Below are 19747 nucleotides of genomic sequence, written 5' to 3'. Positions count from 1 at the left end.
CCCTGCAACGTCTGCCCCGGTGATTTACGATTGCCGCACCCAAGATGGAGATTCTCCTCAACCCCTCCCTGTCAAATTCAGAGGGATGAAAGGCGGGGAATGCAGCGCCAGTGGCAAAGTTTTGGTTGACAGAAGCTGGGAAGGAAGAAGTGGAGGCCAAGTAGTTACTGTCCTGGATCTAGGAGGAATACTCACCTTTTTTTTGTGAGGAATCTATTCTGGCTTATCAAGCAAGTTAAGAGTAACGCCCGAGAAAGGCAACAAGGTTTCCAGCTTCCATGGAGGACCCGAGCCCCCAAACTTGGTCCATCAACAAGGATGATTACGAGCTTAAGGAGGTCATCGGTGGGTATGAAGCCGGCGGGAGAGAATGGAAACAGGCGGCAGGCAGCGACCGCGTCCGGGCGCCCCCTGGCAGTTTAGCTTAGCCCCACGTCGCTTGGGGGTCTTAGCATGCCGTGTACTGATTTCTGCTAGTTAGCAATTTAGCGGCTATCCAGCTAGCTTGGAGCTTCCCCTGTCACATTCATATTCTGTTTGAGCACGACCAGTCTCTGCATTTAAACCGAACATGGGCACACGTGGCTCTTCGTAGCCCGAGTAAACAGTGGAATACGGTCGTTGCCGCTGCTGTCGGAGACATTTCTCGGGCAGCGTTAGCTTTCTGGCTAAATGTGGTGGACTGGAGCTTTTTACGAGATCTGCAACCTAGGTGGAGATAACCACCTTAGCATGGGAGGCTAGGTTTGTTCCAATCACGCTAACGTGGGCTGTGAATGCACAACAACACCACGTTAACCAGCAGGCTGATGTGTTTTTTTAGGAAGAATCTCGCTTGTACTGCCGTACGCGCAGGACACTCGGTTTAAAGGTGAAAAGGGGTTTGTAGTAGCTGCATTCCGCCTCTGAAGGCAAAGGTGAGAAGTGTGGGTGAGTCATGATGCATCAAGGCGCGTCACAGCAGCCCTGCCGGGTTTCCCCAGAATTACAGCAGAACGAACAGGAATGATCTCGGTCAGGGACCCAGGCCAGGCTGGATCTTGATCTGATGTCTGGTGGGGTGGGGTGGGGTCTGCTTCCTTTATTTCATCTTTCTCTCTTGTGCTGGTTTTAGGGAGCGGCGCCACAGCCGTGGTCCAGGCAGCATATTGTGTGCCGAGGAAGGAGAGGGTGGCCATCAAGCGCATTAATCTGGAGAAATGCCAGACCAGCATGGACGAACTCCTGGTAACGTGTTAATAGCATCAGGACATTCTGCACTGATTTGTTTGAAATTTTGTTTAAAATCCAGCCCAACAGCTGGACCCGGCACCATTTCGGGTGTTGCATAAGAGAGATGTCCTGTCAACTCAATTAGTGACCTTTTTGCCAGTGATGGGGCTTGTGACGTAACTCAGGTTGCTTGCCAGTCACCAGCACGTCTGAGGTGGCTGGATTAGATTGGCACCGACGGTAAAAAGGAAAGATCTGGCTGTGTTTAAATGCCCAGTCGTTTTATTCCTTCACTCTTGAGACTGGATGGAATTACACAACTCACAATAAGTTACGGATCTTGTTATTTACATGAGTGCTTTTCCTATTTTGCTTCCTATTTTAATGAAATAAATAAATGTTCCCTTTGATATTACTAATAATGAAACACAGATTTCATTCATTTTATATTTATTACCCCAAAGATAGCCCCAAATAATAAAGATTGACAATGTCAGTAGCAGACGTTTCCACCATTTTCCACAATGACAGCTTGACAGCGACATCTCATGCTCCTCGCTAGCCTCTTCATGTTGTTCTGAGGCGATGCGTTCCACTCTTCCACAAGTGCAACACGCAGTTCTGCCAGGTCATGTGGGGGTGGGGTACGATCATTCAGTCTCTGATTCAACTGGTCACAGACGTGCTCTATGGGGTTCAGGTAAGGGGACAATGATGGCCGTACCATACGAGGCACTCCAACTTCCTGAAGTCAAGCTGTGACAATTCTGCCGTGATATGGTGGAGCATTATCATCCATGAACAGAAATTTGGGGGTGTGCTGGCGGATTTGAAAGATGATGATGGGTTCTATGATGTCTCTGAGGTAAGAACATGCAGTGACTGAGCCATGTACAATAACCAATTCTGCTTTGTGCTGACTGGTGATGCCTCCCCAGACTGTTGCACCTCCTCCACCAAAGCAAACCCTGGGGACCATGTTGACCTCAGTGCATCGCTCACCTCGCCTTCTCCAGCAATGCTGACGCGACACTCATCAGTGAACAGGACTGTAGCCCACTGCTGCATTGTCCAGGTCACATGGTCTTGTGCCCACTGCAAACATTCACGGTGGTGTCTTGGTGTCAGTGGAGTCACCTGCACTGGTCGTATGGCATTCAAGGCAAAGTGGTGGAGTCGGTAGCGAATGGTTTGTCTGGAACCCCTAGTACCCCTCGCATCTCGTAACAGGCCTGCAGCTGTGTGGCAGTTGCATAATAATGTCAGAGTGCACAGGTCCTTAGCTACTGGTCATCATTGTGGTCTGTCACTCGTGGGGCTCCACTCCTGGGTCTCTTTGAGACACACCAAGTTCACGAGCAACATCTGACTGCCTGCCACCGACTCGAAGGTGGCCATGGCCACATGACTCTGCTCGTCCGTTAAGTGACGTTGTGTGTTTTTTGACTGTTTGAATGATGAACTTCGAGTGACTTGCTGACAACACGAGCTTTTATATATCCACAGAATGTTGAAATTTATGCCACATTGAGAAAGGTTGTGTCTTGGTATTGGCCCCAATATAAGGGCCACCTGTACACAATGAGACCATTACATGGAAAACACAAAATGAGGGTTGTTTATAATCCCAATATAATTGGCTCCCTATACCAAAAATGTCTTTCGTTCAACAAACACAGTATGTATGACATCCTGACTTATTGTGAGTAGTGTATAAGTGTTTTGTAGTGAAGCCAGCAGGTTCTTTAATAGACCAATATTCATTTGCCAATTATTAATGGTGGCCTAGCGGGTAAGGAATCGGACCCGTAATCAGAAGGTTGCCTGTTCGAATCTAACACACTACGGGTGACGGTTAAAAGCAGAGGACACATTTTGTTGTGTGCACAATGTGTTTTCAGTTTACTTTCACTTCACTTTACTTTCACTTTTTCAACTGCCAACATTCGGGGGGCAGAGCTCTGTGGAGATATGCTTTATTGGCATTTGGGCAGGGCGCATTATCTTGCTTAAAGATAACACTGGCATCAGGGAATATTGTCTCCATGAATGTTTTGTACAATGATCAGCAAAAACATTTCGGTAGGTGGTACGAGTAATAACCAGATGAATGCAGGACTCTTCCTATAATAAATCCTGGTGCATCTTAGGTAAGCGAAGCATACATTCTTAATAAACAGGATCTGATTTGTTAGGCCAGGACACCTTCTTCCATTGCGCTATGGTCCAGTTCTGATGCCCACGTGCCCATTGAATATATGCATCCTCTTTGTATTTGAACAAGCACTCAAATTTTTCAGTAATTTAAGCTTCAGTAGCTGTTCCATTACATCAGACAACATGTGTTTCCTGCATATATCCATGACCCATAGCCACTTGAGTCACCTTCCTTGTACTGACTGCTGTAGACCAGGAACATCCTACACGTGCTGCGTTTTTGGAGACACTATGTCCCAGCCATCACAGCTAGTCCTAGTCAGTCAAATGCTTGCTTATTTATTTTGCTTCCAATAAGTCAAGTACACCGGAAATGTTCACTTACTGCCTACTATTTATCACCCACTGCCATGTAACACACTGTATTGTAACCATTATGTAGCTCTGCAATGGAATGACAGGGTAACTTGGCAGATGCGTCTAAACAACAATGGGTCACACGATAGTCGCTCAAAACAAAGTAATTCTGTGGGATGATATTTAAAGCGATCATCATGAGATGTTGTTAATCCCACGATAATTCCCAGGCAGTTAAAATTACACTGCAGAATTTTAATAGGGCTTAATTTCAGTTCACTTAAATCTGCTGCTGACTGATAGTAGTTTTGTGTTTTTACACAGATATAAAAGCACAATGCTTTAATGCTGCACAATGCATAATTTCCAGACATTCATTACATAAAGCATCACCCGCATTGGCAAGATACTTGAAACTTCCACACCAGCATCTTCGGTGGCTTGTACTGTTGCTGCTTTGTGAACTGGATGAGATGGATTGAGTGAGAGTGGACCATGGCTTTCTGACAGTAATAGTGTGTTTTCACGTTCCCCGGACGTCCCTTGATCTAATGGCTCTGCCCGCAAAGAGCCTTTATGTCCACTGTGAGTTTCAAGTTGATGTGTTGGGTTGGATAATTGGCTTTTGAGGCTTTTGCTCCTTTTTCTTGAACACCCCTATTAGATTCAGTCACCTGAAAACCTGTGAGACTTTTTAATGCATGTCTTTGGATGTTGGGAGATCTGTGTAAATGTATGAAAAAAGTTGAGGTAATTATATTATTGCATAACATTATATTTTCTATATGTATTCCACATTTACTAGGTCATACATTCATTTTTCTTTCAGGAACTATTAATTTGTTGCATTTTTTTTTCTTTTTAAGTGTTGTCTGAAATAAATGTTCTGTGTGCAGAAAGAGATCCAGGCCATGAGTCAGTGCCACCATCCCAATATTGTGTCCTACTACACTTCCTTTGTGGTGAAGGATGAGCTTTGGCTTGTGATGAAGCTCCTTAGTGGGGGTAAGAACTGTGCTCATTTAAAAACACAATTATTCAGTTTTTAAGTGAGTTAATCTGTAGTATCTCTAGTATAATCTCTAGGCTGGGCAGTATACTGTTATAGCCCTATGCCGTGTTTTACAAAGAATTACATTCTATTAATACTTAATACAAGGAGCAATGAAAAAACTTCAGAAGATGTTCCGTGTTTCCTAGAAATGAACTGTATGAACACGTCCTCTGTGGTAAGACACATTGGCGCTGCTCATAGGTTCATTAAATTATAGCCTTGAATGATGTGGTGTGACTCCAGACATCCTCTGTCTAAAATGAGTAGAGTACATGCATTCAATACTGTAATCATTTTAATACAATTAATAAAAATATTGTGACATAAAATGGGGTTCACTGATATCTTCACTATCAGTCAAAATTTTGGACGCACCTACTCATTTCTGGGCCTTGCATTTTTTACATTATAGAACAAAACTGATGACACAGGACTAAAATATTGCAAACAAAGCAAATAGTTGAGCATTTGAGGCTTTCCAAAGCAGAAAATGGGGATAGTTTATGGTTTATGCTGAACACTTTCACATCATTCACTCATGTTAATGAGAATCTCATGAAGCTACTATTGATGATGACAATATTGAAGCGATGAAGGTAAAATCTGTTTATCCAAAAACTTTGGATAAACAGATTCATCAGATATACTTCACTTTCTCCTGCAACCAAAAATACTAAATACTGCATTTGATTCTTCAAAATGGCTCCATCTTAGTGTCCATAACAGCAAAAGAGTAGGTGTGTCCAAAGATTTGCCTGGGGAGTGTGTACTTACAGGTTTTATGTTTAGTCAATAGCAGTGGAACGTTGGAACCACTGTTTATCCTTCTGCTCCATCACCTGCCTCTACAGGTTAAAGTTCTTGCTGTTGAGCACATCTCTCCACACTAAACAAAATAACAACTTCTTTTGGCCTCCTCTGCAGGATCGGTTCTGGACTTCATCAAGTACATTATATCACGGGGGGAGCACAAGTCCGGTGTTATGGATGAGGCGAGCATCGCCACTATCCTCAAAGAGGTGCTGGAGGGATTGGACTATCTGCACAAAAACGGACAGATTCATAGGTACTGCTGTGGGACTGGATGCTTCAAATGTTTCACCGTTATGAGACGTTAGCTGTTTGTTAAAAAGTTTACGCATTAAAGGGCTGGCAGTATGCTCTAAAATGATGTAATGTCATTAACCCATATTTGCTACAGGCTAACTTACTCATTATCCATTACCGCTGAACCCAGATCAGGGTTGCGGCTTCCGGAACCCATCCTGGGACGTCCCAGTGCTGACTGCCAGCCCGCTGCAGTGTTGTCATAATACGAAAATTGTACATAATCATGGATTGTGGTTGTCCAAGATCCCCATTATGTCTTCTCATTATGTGTCCTCTGAAAGTGTCTTACCTAGACTTGGACAATTGCATTGATGAACGGTCACAGACACAGTTCATTGGTACAAGCAGCCAGAACCATCAGAGTCAGACCACACTCTCCTGGCCACAAGTCACCATGCCATCCCGCCACGCCCAGTGTAAATGCTGCAAGTCACATGACCCTTTCCCATGTGTACGACACATTTTTGCTTGGCAGTACGTGTTTTAGTGCACAATGCTACACTGTCACTGATAAGATGAAAAACCTACTGGCTGGGAGGGCATGAGGTGCATGGTTAAGAAGCATTTGCCGAATGTTCTTCTTTGTTTCATAAATAATTGAAGAAAAGGTTTGCATTATGTAACTTCACTTTGTGAACAGTGTACTGTCAGTACTCGCACGTCATGTGTGTCACGTGATGAGCCCAACCTTTATCACCCTGCTACTATAGCTACACGTTTGACTCTGGTACTGCATGAAGTGAACATTAATAATTAGTGGTGTTCTCTGCGTAAGATTTTTTGAGATTTGACCAAATGTACACAGCCATCTCTTTAACATGATGCTGTTAATTACTAATTACTGCAACTGAATTTAGCGCTGTGGTCCGACTATTTTAATGATTTATTTATGGTTATTCGATTCCTTTTGTTTTTGCAGGGATGTGAAGGCTGGAAACATCCTTCTAGGGGAGGACGGTTCGGTACAAATTGCAGGCGAGTTATGGAACTGCTAGTCGCTATTGTTTTTAAGAAAACATGCATTTGTTGATTAAATTCAGACAATGGTGGTTCTAATATGAGCGTTGTCCATGTGTGTGGATTCTGTGTACACAGTGTTGGTCATTTTATAGGGCCAGATGAAACAAGCATTGGGAGAGCTGATGTTAAACCAGTCATTTTAAGTCTAGATTAACTTTATTGGCCGCACAAATCTACTTTTTGTTACCAATTTTCTTTACAAAATGTTTGTTGCTTTCAATAAGCAAAATTCTTTATTACTGTTGCCTGTAATTGTTTGTTTCAAAATGAGCTGCAAAAGTTAAACTTTTTTTTAATTAAATACCAATGTTAAAATATTTCTGTGTGTATGTGGAAGAACAATTAACGTACAACACAGTGTGTTTTAAAAGTTCCCCATTGTGAAAATTTCACTGTGAGATTATTTAAGATTTTAAGCTAGTTCCACTAGCTTGTCTATGGTCATGCAGCGGCTAGAAATTCCGATATGTATAAAGAGTGTCATTGTTCAGAGAGCAGCAGCTCAGATGGTCAGGTTTGTAATTTGGTCCCTTATGACATCATAAGGGGAAAGGCTACCTCCCCTTTCTCATGCTTCGTCCGCCCAGGGAATTTTCCATCCCTCCCCTAAAACAATATATCCAGCAACCATCATGTCTGGAAAACAAAGCATTGCAGTTGCTCAGTGATTGTATGTGAAAAGTGTTTTTTTTTTTTTTTTTTTCCATCATGCAAGATTTTATTTTATTTTTTTTAAACCCAGACACTACTTCCTGTTTGTGGCAAACATTGTGGTTTGAGAATGGTGTTGATTACGTTGATTCTGATAAATGCTGTAAATGTAAATGTATTACGTCATTTCCGCAAATGCCCCCTCAACTTCAATAGGTCGTTCTCCTCCTCGTCCCGCCTCCCTCCTCCTCCTCATTATCAATTAAAGTGATACACATGGAAACGGCACATCCTGTAATTCTGCACCAAGGCTCAATTTCAGAAAGATTTTTCAGATACAGGATAAGGGGACCAATGTGACCTTTATAAAAGCAACAAAATCAAAATAGGGAACCTATTAGGCATCAGCATACAAAATATTGTATCCAGAAAGGAAGAGGGATGCAGCAGTTTTATAACTTGTATTTGTCCTCCTTAGAGGATCTTGTGAAAGATCTGACGTGTCTGAAAGAACTGCTCTGTCTAAAATCTTCATGGACTGTGTGTTTGAGGTGATGTTATGACAGGGACCTGTATGCCAAGCTACTGCACTTTTAATAACCACACCCTCCCTGTTTCTGTTCCCTACACGTCATGATGACTGCAGACTTTGGGGTGAGTGCCTTTTTAGCCACTGGAGGGGATATCACCAGGAATAAGGTGCGGAAGACCTTTGTGGGAACCCCATGCTGGATGGCACCAGAGGTGATGGAACAGGTGGGTGGCTCCCAGAAGCCTTTGATTCCCCTCTTCACTGATCAAGAGAGTAACTACAAGTTCAGACCTGTGGCAAATTTGTGTCTAATGCTTCAGATTTTTTACTTTCAAGTTCATACTTCATTATTTGCCAGCCTTGTTTTATGTTTTTTTATTTCCTATAGTTTAGTAGTGTATTAGGCCGTACATGGCCTCATACCTCCAAGGTAGTGAGTTTGAATCCTGACTCTGACCTTTTGTGTTTGGAGTTTGCATGCCGTCCCTGTGTACAAAGTCATACACACTAGGTGAATTGGTGTCTCTAAATCGCCTGTAGGTTTGAGTGGATGGTGTGTGTGTGTGTGTGTGTGTGTGTCTCCACCCTGCACCCAGTGTCCCAGGAGGGGCTCCTACAGCCACGACTTTGAGTAGTGAGACAGTAGTGGTGAGACTGTGTTCTGTCAGAATTCTTCCTCTAGTACGCTGTTAGAATTTGCCAGCATGGGATCCTTTGTCTGGTTTTCCAACAAAGGGGGTGTCCTCTTTCCATGAGTCATATTCCACCTGTAGGAATGCTTTTAACAAGTCTTTACAAGGGTTTGCATAAATCATTCCTGTCAGAGTACACAGCGTTTTTGAAGGATAAGTCTGTTTGGTCTGTCCTTCTGTCTGAGGTTGGTTGTGCTAAGGCTTAACTTGTATCGAGTGCAAACACTGCTACTTTTTGTATGAGATGCTGAGTGAAGAATTGCTTGCCTAGAAGAATTGTCTAATGTCTCCTATACTTACAATTCCTGACAGTGACAGTTCAAATCACTGTGGTCTATTCAGTACCAGGCTGTCTGTCCTTTCTTCCTCTCATGCCCAAATATCAAGTAGTGTTTTTGCTTTATGGCTTTATTAATTTACATCAAAGTCCATCTAAACACAGGACATCCTCTGGATTAATTAAATAGCTTTTACCAAACCAGAGAGGATGGCCTGAATGGAAAAATGGTATTGATTCAGTCATCTTATTCACTCACTTTAACTTTAACTCACTTTTGTGATCATATGGTTTTTGAATCGATGCAGTATGCAGTGTTCATTATACCTTTCTTATGTATAGACAACTGTATGCATGTCATGAAAGCCTGTGTCCAAGGCATTCCAATGAGTATGAAAATAACTTGCATGTGGATGACCGTAACGTACGTTAAGAGCTTCTAGCCCTTTTCAGTTCTCATTTGTTCTGTAATTTCTGTTTAAAGTTGAATTGCAGAATGCTTTCTTGCCACACATAAAATTGCCTTTGTGTAAGAAATGCGTTGTGAGACTAAATGTACCTTAATTCTGTAATTAATACTTGTGTGTGGTAGTGGATCCTGCCCCTTTTGTGGTTGTTTTACAAGGTGTTTGTCTTATACCAGCTGTCTGAAGCTGCTTTGTTGGAAGCTTTAATGAAGCCTGCGGTTCTTCTCCCCCACATTCTGCACGCAGGTGAGGGGTTACGACTTCAAAGCTGACATTTGGAGCTTTGGGATCACAGCCATCGAACTGGCCACAGGTGCTGCACCATACCACAAATACCCACCTATGAAGGTGAGTGGTGAACAGATATATTTCTATTCAGCTGACTGCTTAGGAAAATGGACACTCCTTATCTGCTCAGTTAAGAGTTCCCACAACATTTTTTTTTGGCTTTTATATAGGTCTTAGTGGTCCCCTAATACTGCATCTGAAGTCTCTTTCTGACATTTAGCCGTGGAGCAGAATTACAGCTGTTTTGAGCCAGTCCCACAATGAGATTTCCCCAGGACACACTGTTTCGGGGTGTGTACCTTTAAATGCCAACGAGGAGGAGAGTGACCTATAGAAGTGTTATACTATTCGTGGAAATGACGTCATCAATACTTCCTGTTTTGTGAACGATTATTATTTTAAATTAATTAATTAAACGAACCCACTGGTTCTTCAGTCTTGTGTGAATTAACTAAAAAAAGGAAATTTGTGCTAATTTTTAGTCAATCACAGGGCAACTGCAATGTTTCACATATTTTCAAGCTATGGTGTTTGGTGGAGTTCCTTTTTTTAGAGGAGGGGTGGGAAATTCTCTGTATAGACAAAGCAGGAGAAAGGGGCGGTAACCTTTCCCCTTATGATGACATAAGGGGACAAATTTCAGATCCAACCACCTGAGCTGCTGCTCTCTGAACGACGGAACAGAATGGCCAAAGTACTCTTTAACACCTATTGCCATTTCTAGCTACAGACAGACTAGGAGAACTCATATTATTGTTAAATAATCTCTCAAAGTGAAATTTCATGTCATGGGACCATTAAGGGAGTGTGTTGGGGGACTTGAAGGATACCCTTAACCTTTTCAAAGTTGCTGCAATCAGTGTTATTCTGCTGCTAATTATTTTGAAGACTTGAAATCAATGTGTTAATTGCTGGAAGTTGATCAACTGAATGTTTTTGTTCCACCTGCTTGTAGCCTGTTTGAATCTTTCTGTGAGAATACTGATTTAATCACTAAGAGGTCTCCTTTAAAATCATCTCTTTCCAGGTCCTCATGCTTACCCTGCAGAATGACCCCCCCTGTTTAGAGACAGGGGTCACAGATAAAGAGATGGTGAAGAAATATGGCAAGTCCTTCCGGAAGATGATCTCGCTTTGCCTTCAGAAGGACCCTGAGAAAAGGTCATTGTTTCATGCGTTCACAAGCTCATGCGTATGTTAGTATTTCTGCACTGTGATAAATGAAATGATTATTGAACGTGTTAACTTTTTTTAAGAAGCAGATTGTGTTGTAGAAATTTTGGACATTCTTATTATTATTTTAATAATGTAGTAATTCAAAATGTGTATGTCAGCAGAACAGGGTGCCAGGTTTTCTCATTTATGTGCCAAATTGGCTCCCATCACCTCAGATTTATTACCTACCACTGATAGTGTTGTCTAACAAAGAGAGTCTGTCCCCCTTTTCTCAGTTATGTAGATTAGTTTTCATGCAGCTCAGCAGATATTGACTGTTGTTTAGAATAGCAGCTCCAGCTGCAGATCTGGAAACTGCCCTTTTCTTATCTATGTGTGGCGGTAGATGTTCACAGCAGTAAGAGAATCTACAGCTATGAAAAAAACTTTTTCACTCTTATTATTTGCTTACTACCTCTTTTTCGTTTGGAACACACACACACACATATATATATTATTCTGCACCATCTGCAGGTTGCCATGATGATTGCTTACAGTTGTGTGCGATCTTGGACATTGATGATAAAACAGCCTGTCATTACAGTATTTACATGCACACCTGTCAGTCAGTCAAACTCAAGATTTCATGCAGGGAATGTTGTAATTAAAGGTTTTCTGAGTTCACTCAGTGGTTGGCCTAGCGGGTAAGGAAACACTCGAATCCCGAACCACCACGGTGCCACTGACTGCTCCCCGGGTGCCTTTTGTGGCTGCCCACTGTTAAATACTGAGGACAGTATTGTTGTGTGCACTGTGTGCTGTATTTCACAATGACTATCAAAAACATATATATATGTGTACTTTACTTGTGTATTGTGGATGGTGTCACTGTGTGAAGTACACACCATCACAGAACACTAGGGATAATGGTCTCTTTAAACATCAACCAGTACACCTGGGTTTTGGGCGTCCTCATTTTTGCCTTTTTCTTTTCTATGTCAGGCCAACAGCAGCTGAACTGTTAAAGCACAAATTCTTCACAAAAGCAAAGGTAATGCATTTTCATAGATAAAACTGTTTCTGCTAAGCTCTTATATAAAATCACCAGTCGTGCTGATTTTGACAATGAGGCAGTCTTGACCCTGAAGTAATTTTGCTTGTATTCTACAATATTCAGGGACTTTGTACATAAAGGATCATTTGACATTTTTACGGCATCTATCAGATGCCCTTATAGAAGGTGATATTTATTTTTTAGGACTTCTGCTTTGTAGTATTGATAAAAAATCGCCATCAGGCCTTTCAACCTTGTAAGATGGTTCAGTTTGCTTTGCCAGGCAAGAATCAGCCTGGATGAGCTCCGCTGAAGGGCATTTTCCTGATAATGGGATTGGTTCTGTGCTGTGCAGTAATTTCTTTGCTGAGTCAGCCTAGCATGTCTGTGCCATTGGCTAAACATCACAGTACTTTGATCGTCAGTCAGGCCTGTATGTTCTTCTGTGTCAGGGGGTGAATTGTCTGGTTCGATCGGGAATGGTCAATATTATGGGGATGAGTGGATTTCTCAACCTCATTTCATTCCCTTTGTCTCTACAGAATAATGAATATTTGCAAGAAAAGCTTCTGCAGAGGGCGCCAACAATAGGGGAGCGGTCCAAGAAGGTAGGCAGTGATGCAATGTGCTGTGACCCTTTGAGGGGAAAAAAAGAGGTTAATATACGGATTTGTGTGTGTGTGTGTGTGTGTGTGTGGTTAGGTGAGGAGAGTCCCTGGCTCCAGTGGGAGGCTCCATAAGACCGAGGATGGCGAGTGGGAGTGGAGTGATGATGAACTCGATGTGGAGAGTGAAGAGGGTAAAGCAGCTGTGGCTGCACTGAGGGTAGGAGTCGCACTCACACAGATGTGAACACACAGTCTACAAACAAGTAAAAACAGCTCAACATTTTCATGTTACAACTTGTGTACAGTTGTTGGAAATCAGGTATCCATGTTCTGGTGCTGGACCTCCAGGGAGTGAACAGTTTCAGTCTTAGTGCTGCTTTTCTGCCATCTCCTTCCAATTCTTTATGATGAGGATCTTGGATGGATAGTGTAAAATTTGGAATTAAGTCAGATATTGACAGATATTGGTGTTTGTGTGTGTGTAAAGTATTTAGTGTTTGGAATCCTGTTAGGATCTGTTTCTGTTTGTGTCTGACAGTCGCCCAGAGTGAAAGAGGACCTGACCCAAGCTGAGGTGAGTTCACAGAGATCAGGCTACATAATAATATACATATAATGAACATAGATCCTTATCTGAAGACATACTAATTACAACTTAGTAACTCATTACAACTTGCAAGTAATAAGGGTATTTCTTGCTTCTTACACTGAATCGCTGTCTCTGTAGATCTTCGCTGCAGATCCATCCTACCTCTTACAGCCCGCGGGCCTGGTGCATCCCAACCCAGCTCAGGCCCAGCTGAATGTGGACACCACAGTACCAGCCCCTGCAAACCAGGTCAGCTGTCTGGAACAGTCCATACCTCACTATGTCTCAGACATACACGAGGACTTGTAATTTTAAATGGAGTGCAGTAAAAACTGAGAATATGACCATGGAGGAAAGCATTGCAGAGAGTTTGTATCAGTGTTCTTACGGTCATTAAAAACCTGAAAAGTACATTTTTTCCAGGTCTTGAAAAGTTTTAAAATGCAAAATAAACATAATAAAGTTCTGGAAAAGTCATTAAAATCTTATTGACACATGAATGTATAACGAAGTACATAGTTACCAATACTTTGCAATAAATGCTTTTCTACATGTACAGCTACAACGCTTAAAACTAGCACAGGTCTATAGTATCTTTGCTAGCTTTACATAGTGAACCACGTCATGTGGTGCTGCGTGTGTTGCTTCCATATTCCTGTACCTCCGTAGGCACTTGTCTCCTTTGGTTCAAAAGTCAGGCAAATTACAGCTGAAATATTTTCCCGAACCTGATGTGACCTATTATACTCGGGCTTGCGCGAAATCTGAGGAAGAAACGCTTGTTGATCGTTCAGTTTAAAATAAAAGCTTTTTTATTTATAACAGTCGAGGTGGAGTCGATAACATACATAGTTTTTGCTTACTAAAACAAGGCACTGCACACGGAGACGTGCCCAAATGCCCACCTACACTAAACCCCCATGTGACACACATCTCAACAGGCAACATTAAATTATTTACATACCACCCGCTCATTTCCGTTCCGTAGTCTAGTGCTTGCAATGCATGCTGGTACAGTCAGGTTGGCTGCCCTCTGCCACCAAAATAAGTCGGCCTGTGATCATGAAATCATGCCAAAAGCTGATCACAGAGATTCATTTATGACATTTTTTAGTAGTAATGATCACTTTTATGATTAGTTTTTTGCCTCTCTGTCATTTAAGTTAAGCTTTACAGAATTGTCATAAATTTATTTGAATATTTTGTTAAATTTTACTTTTTGTATCCCCTACAAATTTCAGAGAACATACGTTCATGACAATTTGTGCATTTATGCAAGTAATTAAAAATATGTTGGACGTTACATGACCCGTATCTCACGAAGATCAGTGAGTTTTCAACCCGACCCAAAGGTTTGCCGACAATCAAGGCTGTTGATATAACAAACAACTTCCTAATCTCTTCTTTACATTTTACATTTACAGTATTTATCAGACACCCTTATCCAGAGTGACAATTAGGCTTTCATACTGGCAGGATTACACTTTAAACCTGTTCTTCATTAAAAATATCGCTGATATTTTTCACCAAATGCGTCATGTGTAGCACATTTTAGAAATCATTGCTCCTCTGTTACTATCTTACTGAGGCTACATAAACAGTGTTATATTGAGTTTTTTTTAATCTTCCAATTTTCCCATATTTGAAAACCCCTTACTTGATGGAAAATCCCCTAATGAAGAAGATGGAGAGTGTTGGAATTTAAATTAAATTTATTGTGGAAATTTGTTTAGTAGGGATGAATCACAGGGTGATAACCAATAAAACCTAAAACTTTGCTCATATATACTTCTTATTCAACAGTACTCAATATATTGCAGGACAGCTGGATCCATTTCATTAAATGATTTGCCGTACAGCCACAATCAGCAATTTGTCTGTCGTTTTTTCTTATTTATTTGATTTGTGCGTAGTTCAGGAGCTGTATTTTAATGTGCTTTTATTTGTTTGGCTCAGGCTCCAGCTGTCCCTTCGGTTCCTGAAGCAGTTCAGACTCCCATCAGCTTGGTTTTGAGGTTAAGGTACGCATCTGAAATGAAATGAATATCTGGGGTAAACATGGGGTAAAAACAGGAGACCACAAAGTCACAGGTTCAAACCATTGTGTCCCTGAACAAGACCCTTCTCCAGGGTGACTGTCACTGTCACTAATTATTAGCGGCCTGAGCTGATCTTTTCTGTGTTTCATGAAGGAACCTGAAGAAAGAGCTAAACGACATCCGGTTTGAGTTCATGCCAGGGCGAGGTGAGGATTTATTTCAATATTATAAAATCATTTACAGTGGATATATAAAATATATATATAATTTGGACTGCTCCTCCTCAGACACAGCTGATGGAGTTTCCCAGGAGTTGGTGTCCGCTGGACTGGTGGACGGGAGAGATTTGGTCATTGGTAAGTGATGGAGCATACAGAATATGTAAAGTGTGTACACACTTCTTTTAAAATGACACCTTTTGTGATGTAAAAAAAAAAGATCACAATAAATTAGTACAAAACCTTCTATGTGACCTGTAACCTTTACTATTCAATTGATAAACATCTGTTAAGGAAAACAATACCAAAAAAACAAGCTGGTTGCCTCTTTACTCTCACAAATACCTGTCTCAATGTACAAACACATCAACATACTGCACACCTAGAAACAAGGTTAAATTCACATACAATACACACATTTTTATGTTGAATCTCATATTCCTAAAGGCACATAGTCAATGTGGGGAAAAATGAAAGGTCATCTATACAATCCAGTCTTTCAGATTAGAAATATAAGATTTTTGTTAACCCAAAACACATTATTAAAAAATCCGCACATGACACAAGGCTTGAGTAGATTGTTGTGATTTGTAAAATCAGTAGCATTTCAGGGTGCCCTCTGGTGGACAAACCACATGACTTCAACTGCATGGTTAAAAGATCTAATTTTAATTATTTTTGATCTGCTGTTATAATTAGTTTATATGTGTTGATAAAATTGACCCTCAATTTTATGGGTAACTCTAGAAACAATAATGACACACTGATTAACCTCTGTCGCTCTGTGGCTCAGTTCTGATTCTCAACGTGTCCATTTTAAGAGCATTTGATGGTGGACACAGGTCTGCATTTGAACCCTGACCAGTCTGTGTCTATGCAAATTTCAATCAGAACCAGATTGATTTTTCTATAAACTCCTCTGTTGGATTAGACAACATGGGCCAGTCTGAACTCACTACATAAATCAGTGAACCTTGGCCATCTGTGGCACAATACTTTCTGCTTCCAGTTTCAACATTGCTACTGATATTGTGATTAATTATTTAATAAAACAGATTCACGTAAGAGTGGCATATTTAGAAGTGAGCTGTAGATTAGTCTCTCTGCAGCATGGGACACATCAATTATTTAGGGGAAAAAATGTTTTAGTGCTATTCATATTTTAATGCAGCACCTCCTCTTTCTGTTTGTTATAGTTCTTTACAACCTTTTTGAAATAATTCTTATTGTCCTGTAAAAACATAATACTACAATATATTATTATTGTGACTTGTTATTATTATCATTATTACTAGGCATTGACATTTCATGATTTATCTCCTTTTCACAGTTGCAGCAAATTTGCAGAAAATTGTTGATGAGCCTCAGACAAATAGAAACGTCACTTTCAAGCTGGTAAGTTTTTACTTGTGATGTTATCTTTATCAACAGTGACCATGATATGTAGTTTAAACAAAAAAAAAAGCAGAGATGATGAATAACCAATATTATTAACCTTAACAAAATTGTTGTCAGATTTAAGTTCATTAGTGTCTATGAAATGCTCTCTGAATCAGAACATCTACCTCTTTCTCCCTCTGTTTCTCTCTGTAGGCTTCTGGTGTGGAAGGCTCTGAACTTCCAGATGATGTTAAACTTATGGGATTTGCCCAGCTAAGTATTAGTTAAGGATATTAGTACTAGTAGTCTGAGAACATAAACAGTGTTGCACCAAGGTGCATAGTATTTACTTTCATTGGCCTAAAGAAACCACTACTGCCAAAGAGAAAGGTAACCTCTCACCACATAGGATTCAGAGCCCTCATCAAGACTCGGGAAGGTCTGCATTGGAGTCCGGTTTTTCATAGGAAACGCACTTGAGATGTTTACAGTGTTCATGTATGTAGAAGGACACAACCAGCAGCATCCACTCACTTTTCTTTTTAGATATGAACACTTTTATTTCCAGCGGTTCTTGTAAGAGAAAAAAAAGAAAAGGGAAAAAGAAAAAACATTTGCACAATCTGAAATGAAACTCATGTTACTGGTCAATGTTAAAAGAATGCCTTATTTTTAGTGGTACTACATGAGAAGTTTGGTCTTGCTGTTGTCTAGTGGAGTGTGGGTGGTTTGGTTTATGTTTGTAATGAACTTCGTCATGGTGGCTGTAGTCTATTGAGAACACCCATCATCACTTTCAACGCTGGGGCATGTACTCGCTCGTCCTGAGTGTTTGGATGTAACACTCGCGGTTTGCCCATCAAGATAAAAGTATACATTTGTGGATTCTATTTCAATTACTCATCTGCATTGATTCTTGCTCTTGGAAAGCCCAGTTACAGACACTGCACATTCACCCCCAAAACACTTGCATGAAGTGTACTTGCATGAATTGATTTTGAAAATTAACTTTGGTTCAATGGGCCTCTGAGTTCATAAAGAATTAATTCTGTCAATCACTTTAATCTTGTTTTAGTATCCGTTCAATACATAAATTCTCCTTTTTTGCCCTGGCTTTTACATTTGGGTTCTGGTTTATGTGTGGTATACCTTTTTAATATTTTCATGTATTCATTAAGACAGGGAATATATTTTTAAAATGAAAACCCAAGTTAGTTATATAGTGTTATGTTGTTGCTGATAAAGATTGGAATTATCAGTTAGATCATTAAATCGCAAGCATTTTATCTTATATAACCACAATCCGATTAAATTGTTTCGATGATTTTAAGAAAATAAAGCAAATAATTATGTGTCATGCAAATTATTTAATTGTTTAAATGCTGTGTGTAATGTTAATTTACTTTGAACAATCGGGACAATTTTGCCTTAAAAATAGGTATTCTTATATGGATTTTTTCCCGCCATGGCACTCCTTATTGGGGGTTTTGAAAAGGCTGCCTGTGAATATAGAAGATCTGATTAATTTGGTTTCATGTAACACCACTGACCCTTTTTTTCTGTTAGCAGTGTTCATTACATGTCATTTCTGCTGCAATATTTTAAAGTTAGATTCATATCCAAATGAGACAGAAGGCAGTACTCAGTGAAAATGCACTGTGGTGTGGTGCTGACTGTTTAAGGATATCAAGTTGTTGTTGTTAAGTATGAAATCGAGGTAAATACCTCGATTTCATTTGGCCTGACTATAAGATGACCCCCACAAGGAAAGTCAAACTAAAACACTCGTCATCCCATTTGGCATCTAATGGTGTTCAATTTTTAGAGCAAGAATGTTTGGTCCAGGATGCTATATTGCAAATAACAAAAACGCATAAAGTCCAACCGATGTTGATTCCTCCACTGGTTATGGTCTAATTAAGGGCTAGGTAAAACCAAAACTATTATACGTGTAGCGTTAATATGAAGATGTTTGCACGCAACAACATGTATGCGTATGGAGAACATTTGCCCTGATGTAGCCAATGCCTTTATGTATGTAAATGTGATGTCACAATGACCCTCCCCATAAGTAGTAGTTTTATGACCATGACATGTCTCAACTCTCAGCCATTGTTAAAAGAGAACAGAAGTGTTTTTTTTTTTGTTTTTTTTTTGACTAGTGTACCTGATTCATAAAAATGTGTAGTTTCCACGGCGGACTGTGAATCCGGTCAGATGCCTTTTGTTTCGACTGGTTGTTTTGCTGCAGATTCATGTAATTAAGTGGAGCCCCGTCCCCCAGCCTTTACTGGTTTTTATTTTGTGCTAAATCGCCATTGTGTCCTGCTACTTCTAACAAAACCCCGGCTACACTCCAGATAGCAAGTGCATTTTATGTTTTTATTATATCGCCCATCATTTTGTTTAAAGTATAACCCGTCTGCAATTCACTGAAACCATGACATTTAAATCATTTACAGCCCAGTATCACATGAGTTGGATTACATTCACTTTCAAATTTGTGTCATGGACGACTGTAGAACACTGTATTATAGTTCCCTTTTCTCTGTTGTTCGGATTTCAAAGCATGTACACCTAATTATTTTTAAATAATAATCAATAAAGACTGAACATGTCACAAGTCATACCCCTTGTCTGCCTCTGTCTCTGTGAAAATGATGTAAAGAACAGTGTGTGCCTGGTGTTATCACATGGCGTGTTTTTATCTGTACATTTGGCGTGTGCGTGAAGGTTCATACATTTCTTAACGATAAAGTCAATTTTTTTGTTGTGTCATGCAGTCTTTTGTATTTTAGAAACACAGCTTTAGCCATACAATGCAGTTCTCTGTGATGTCATAGGTTTATGGTGGTCTTCAGCGGCTTAAAAAATAAGCCAAAGTCAC

At 40.5% G+C, this 19747-nt stretch overlaps 1 protein-coding gene across 1 annotated transcript; it reads left to right on the top strand.

The window, feature by feature from the left end:
* Positions 1 to 78: 78 nt before the first annotated feature.
* Positions 79 to 19487, top strand: oxsr1a (oxidative stress responsive kinase 1a). Its single transcript, XM_028977870.1, has 18 exons — positions 79 to 345; positions 1115 to 1227; positions 4623 to 4731; positions 5705 to 5846; positions 6810 to 6865; positions 8208 to 8317; positions 9776 to 9877; positions 10845 to 10978; positions 11975 to 12023; positions 12569 to 12634; positions 12729 to 12851; positions 13173 to 13208; positions 13362 to 13472; positions 15180 to 15244; positions 15416 to 15468; positions 15550 to 15618; positions 16811 to 16875; positions 17074 to 19487. The coding sequence occupies exons 1-18, from the start codon at positions 279 to 281 to the stop codon at positions 17146 to 17148; spliced, it is 1545 nt and encodes a 514-aa protein (XP_028833703.1). The 5' UTR covers positions 79 to 278; the 3' UTR covers positions 17149 to 19487.
* Positions 19488 to 19747: the final 260 nt, after the last annotated feature.

The sequence above is a fragment of the Denticeps clupeoides genome, chromosome 4 (genome assembly GCF_900700375.1).
Source record: "Denticeps clupeoides chromosome 4, fDenClu1.1, whole genome shotgun sequence".
Lineage (NCBI taxonomy): Eukaryota > Metazoa > Chordata > Actinopteri > Clupeiformes > Denticipitidae > Denticeps > Denticeps clupeoides.
The sequence above is the reverse complement of the archived record's forward strand: the minus strand, read 5'-3'. Positions and strand labels throughout refer to the sequence as shown.

What these genes read in the sequence shown, in the direction of transcription:
- oxsr1a (XM_028977870.1), top strand. Translation starts at nt 279, where the DNA reads ATGGAGGACCCGAGCCCCCAAACTTGGTCCATCAACAAGGATGATTAC. An exon ending in TAGGGGAGCGGTCCAAGAAG is followed by an intron (nt 12,635 to 12,728) that starts GTAGGCAGTGAT and finishes GTGTGTGGTTAG; the next exon opens with GTGAGGAGAGTCCCTGGCTC. An exon ending in AGCTTGGTTTTGAGGTTAAG is followed by an intron (nt 15,245 to 15,415) that starts GTACGCATCTGA and finishes TGTTTCATGAAG; the next exon opens with GAACCTGAAGAAAGAGCTAA.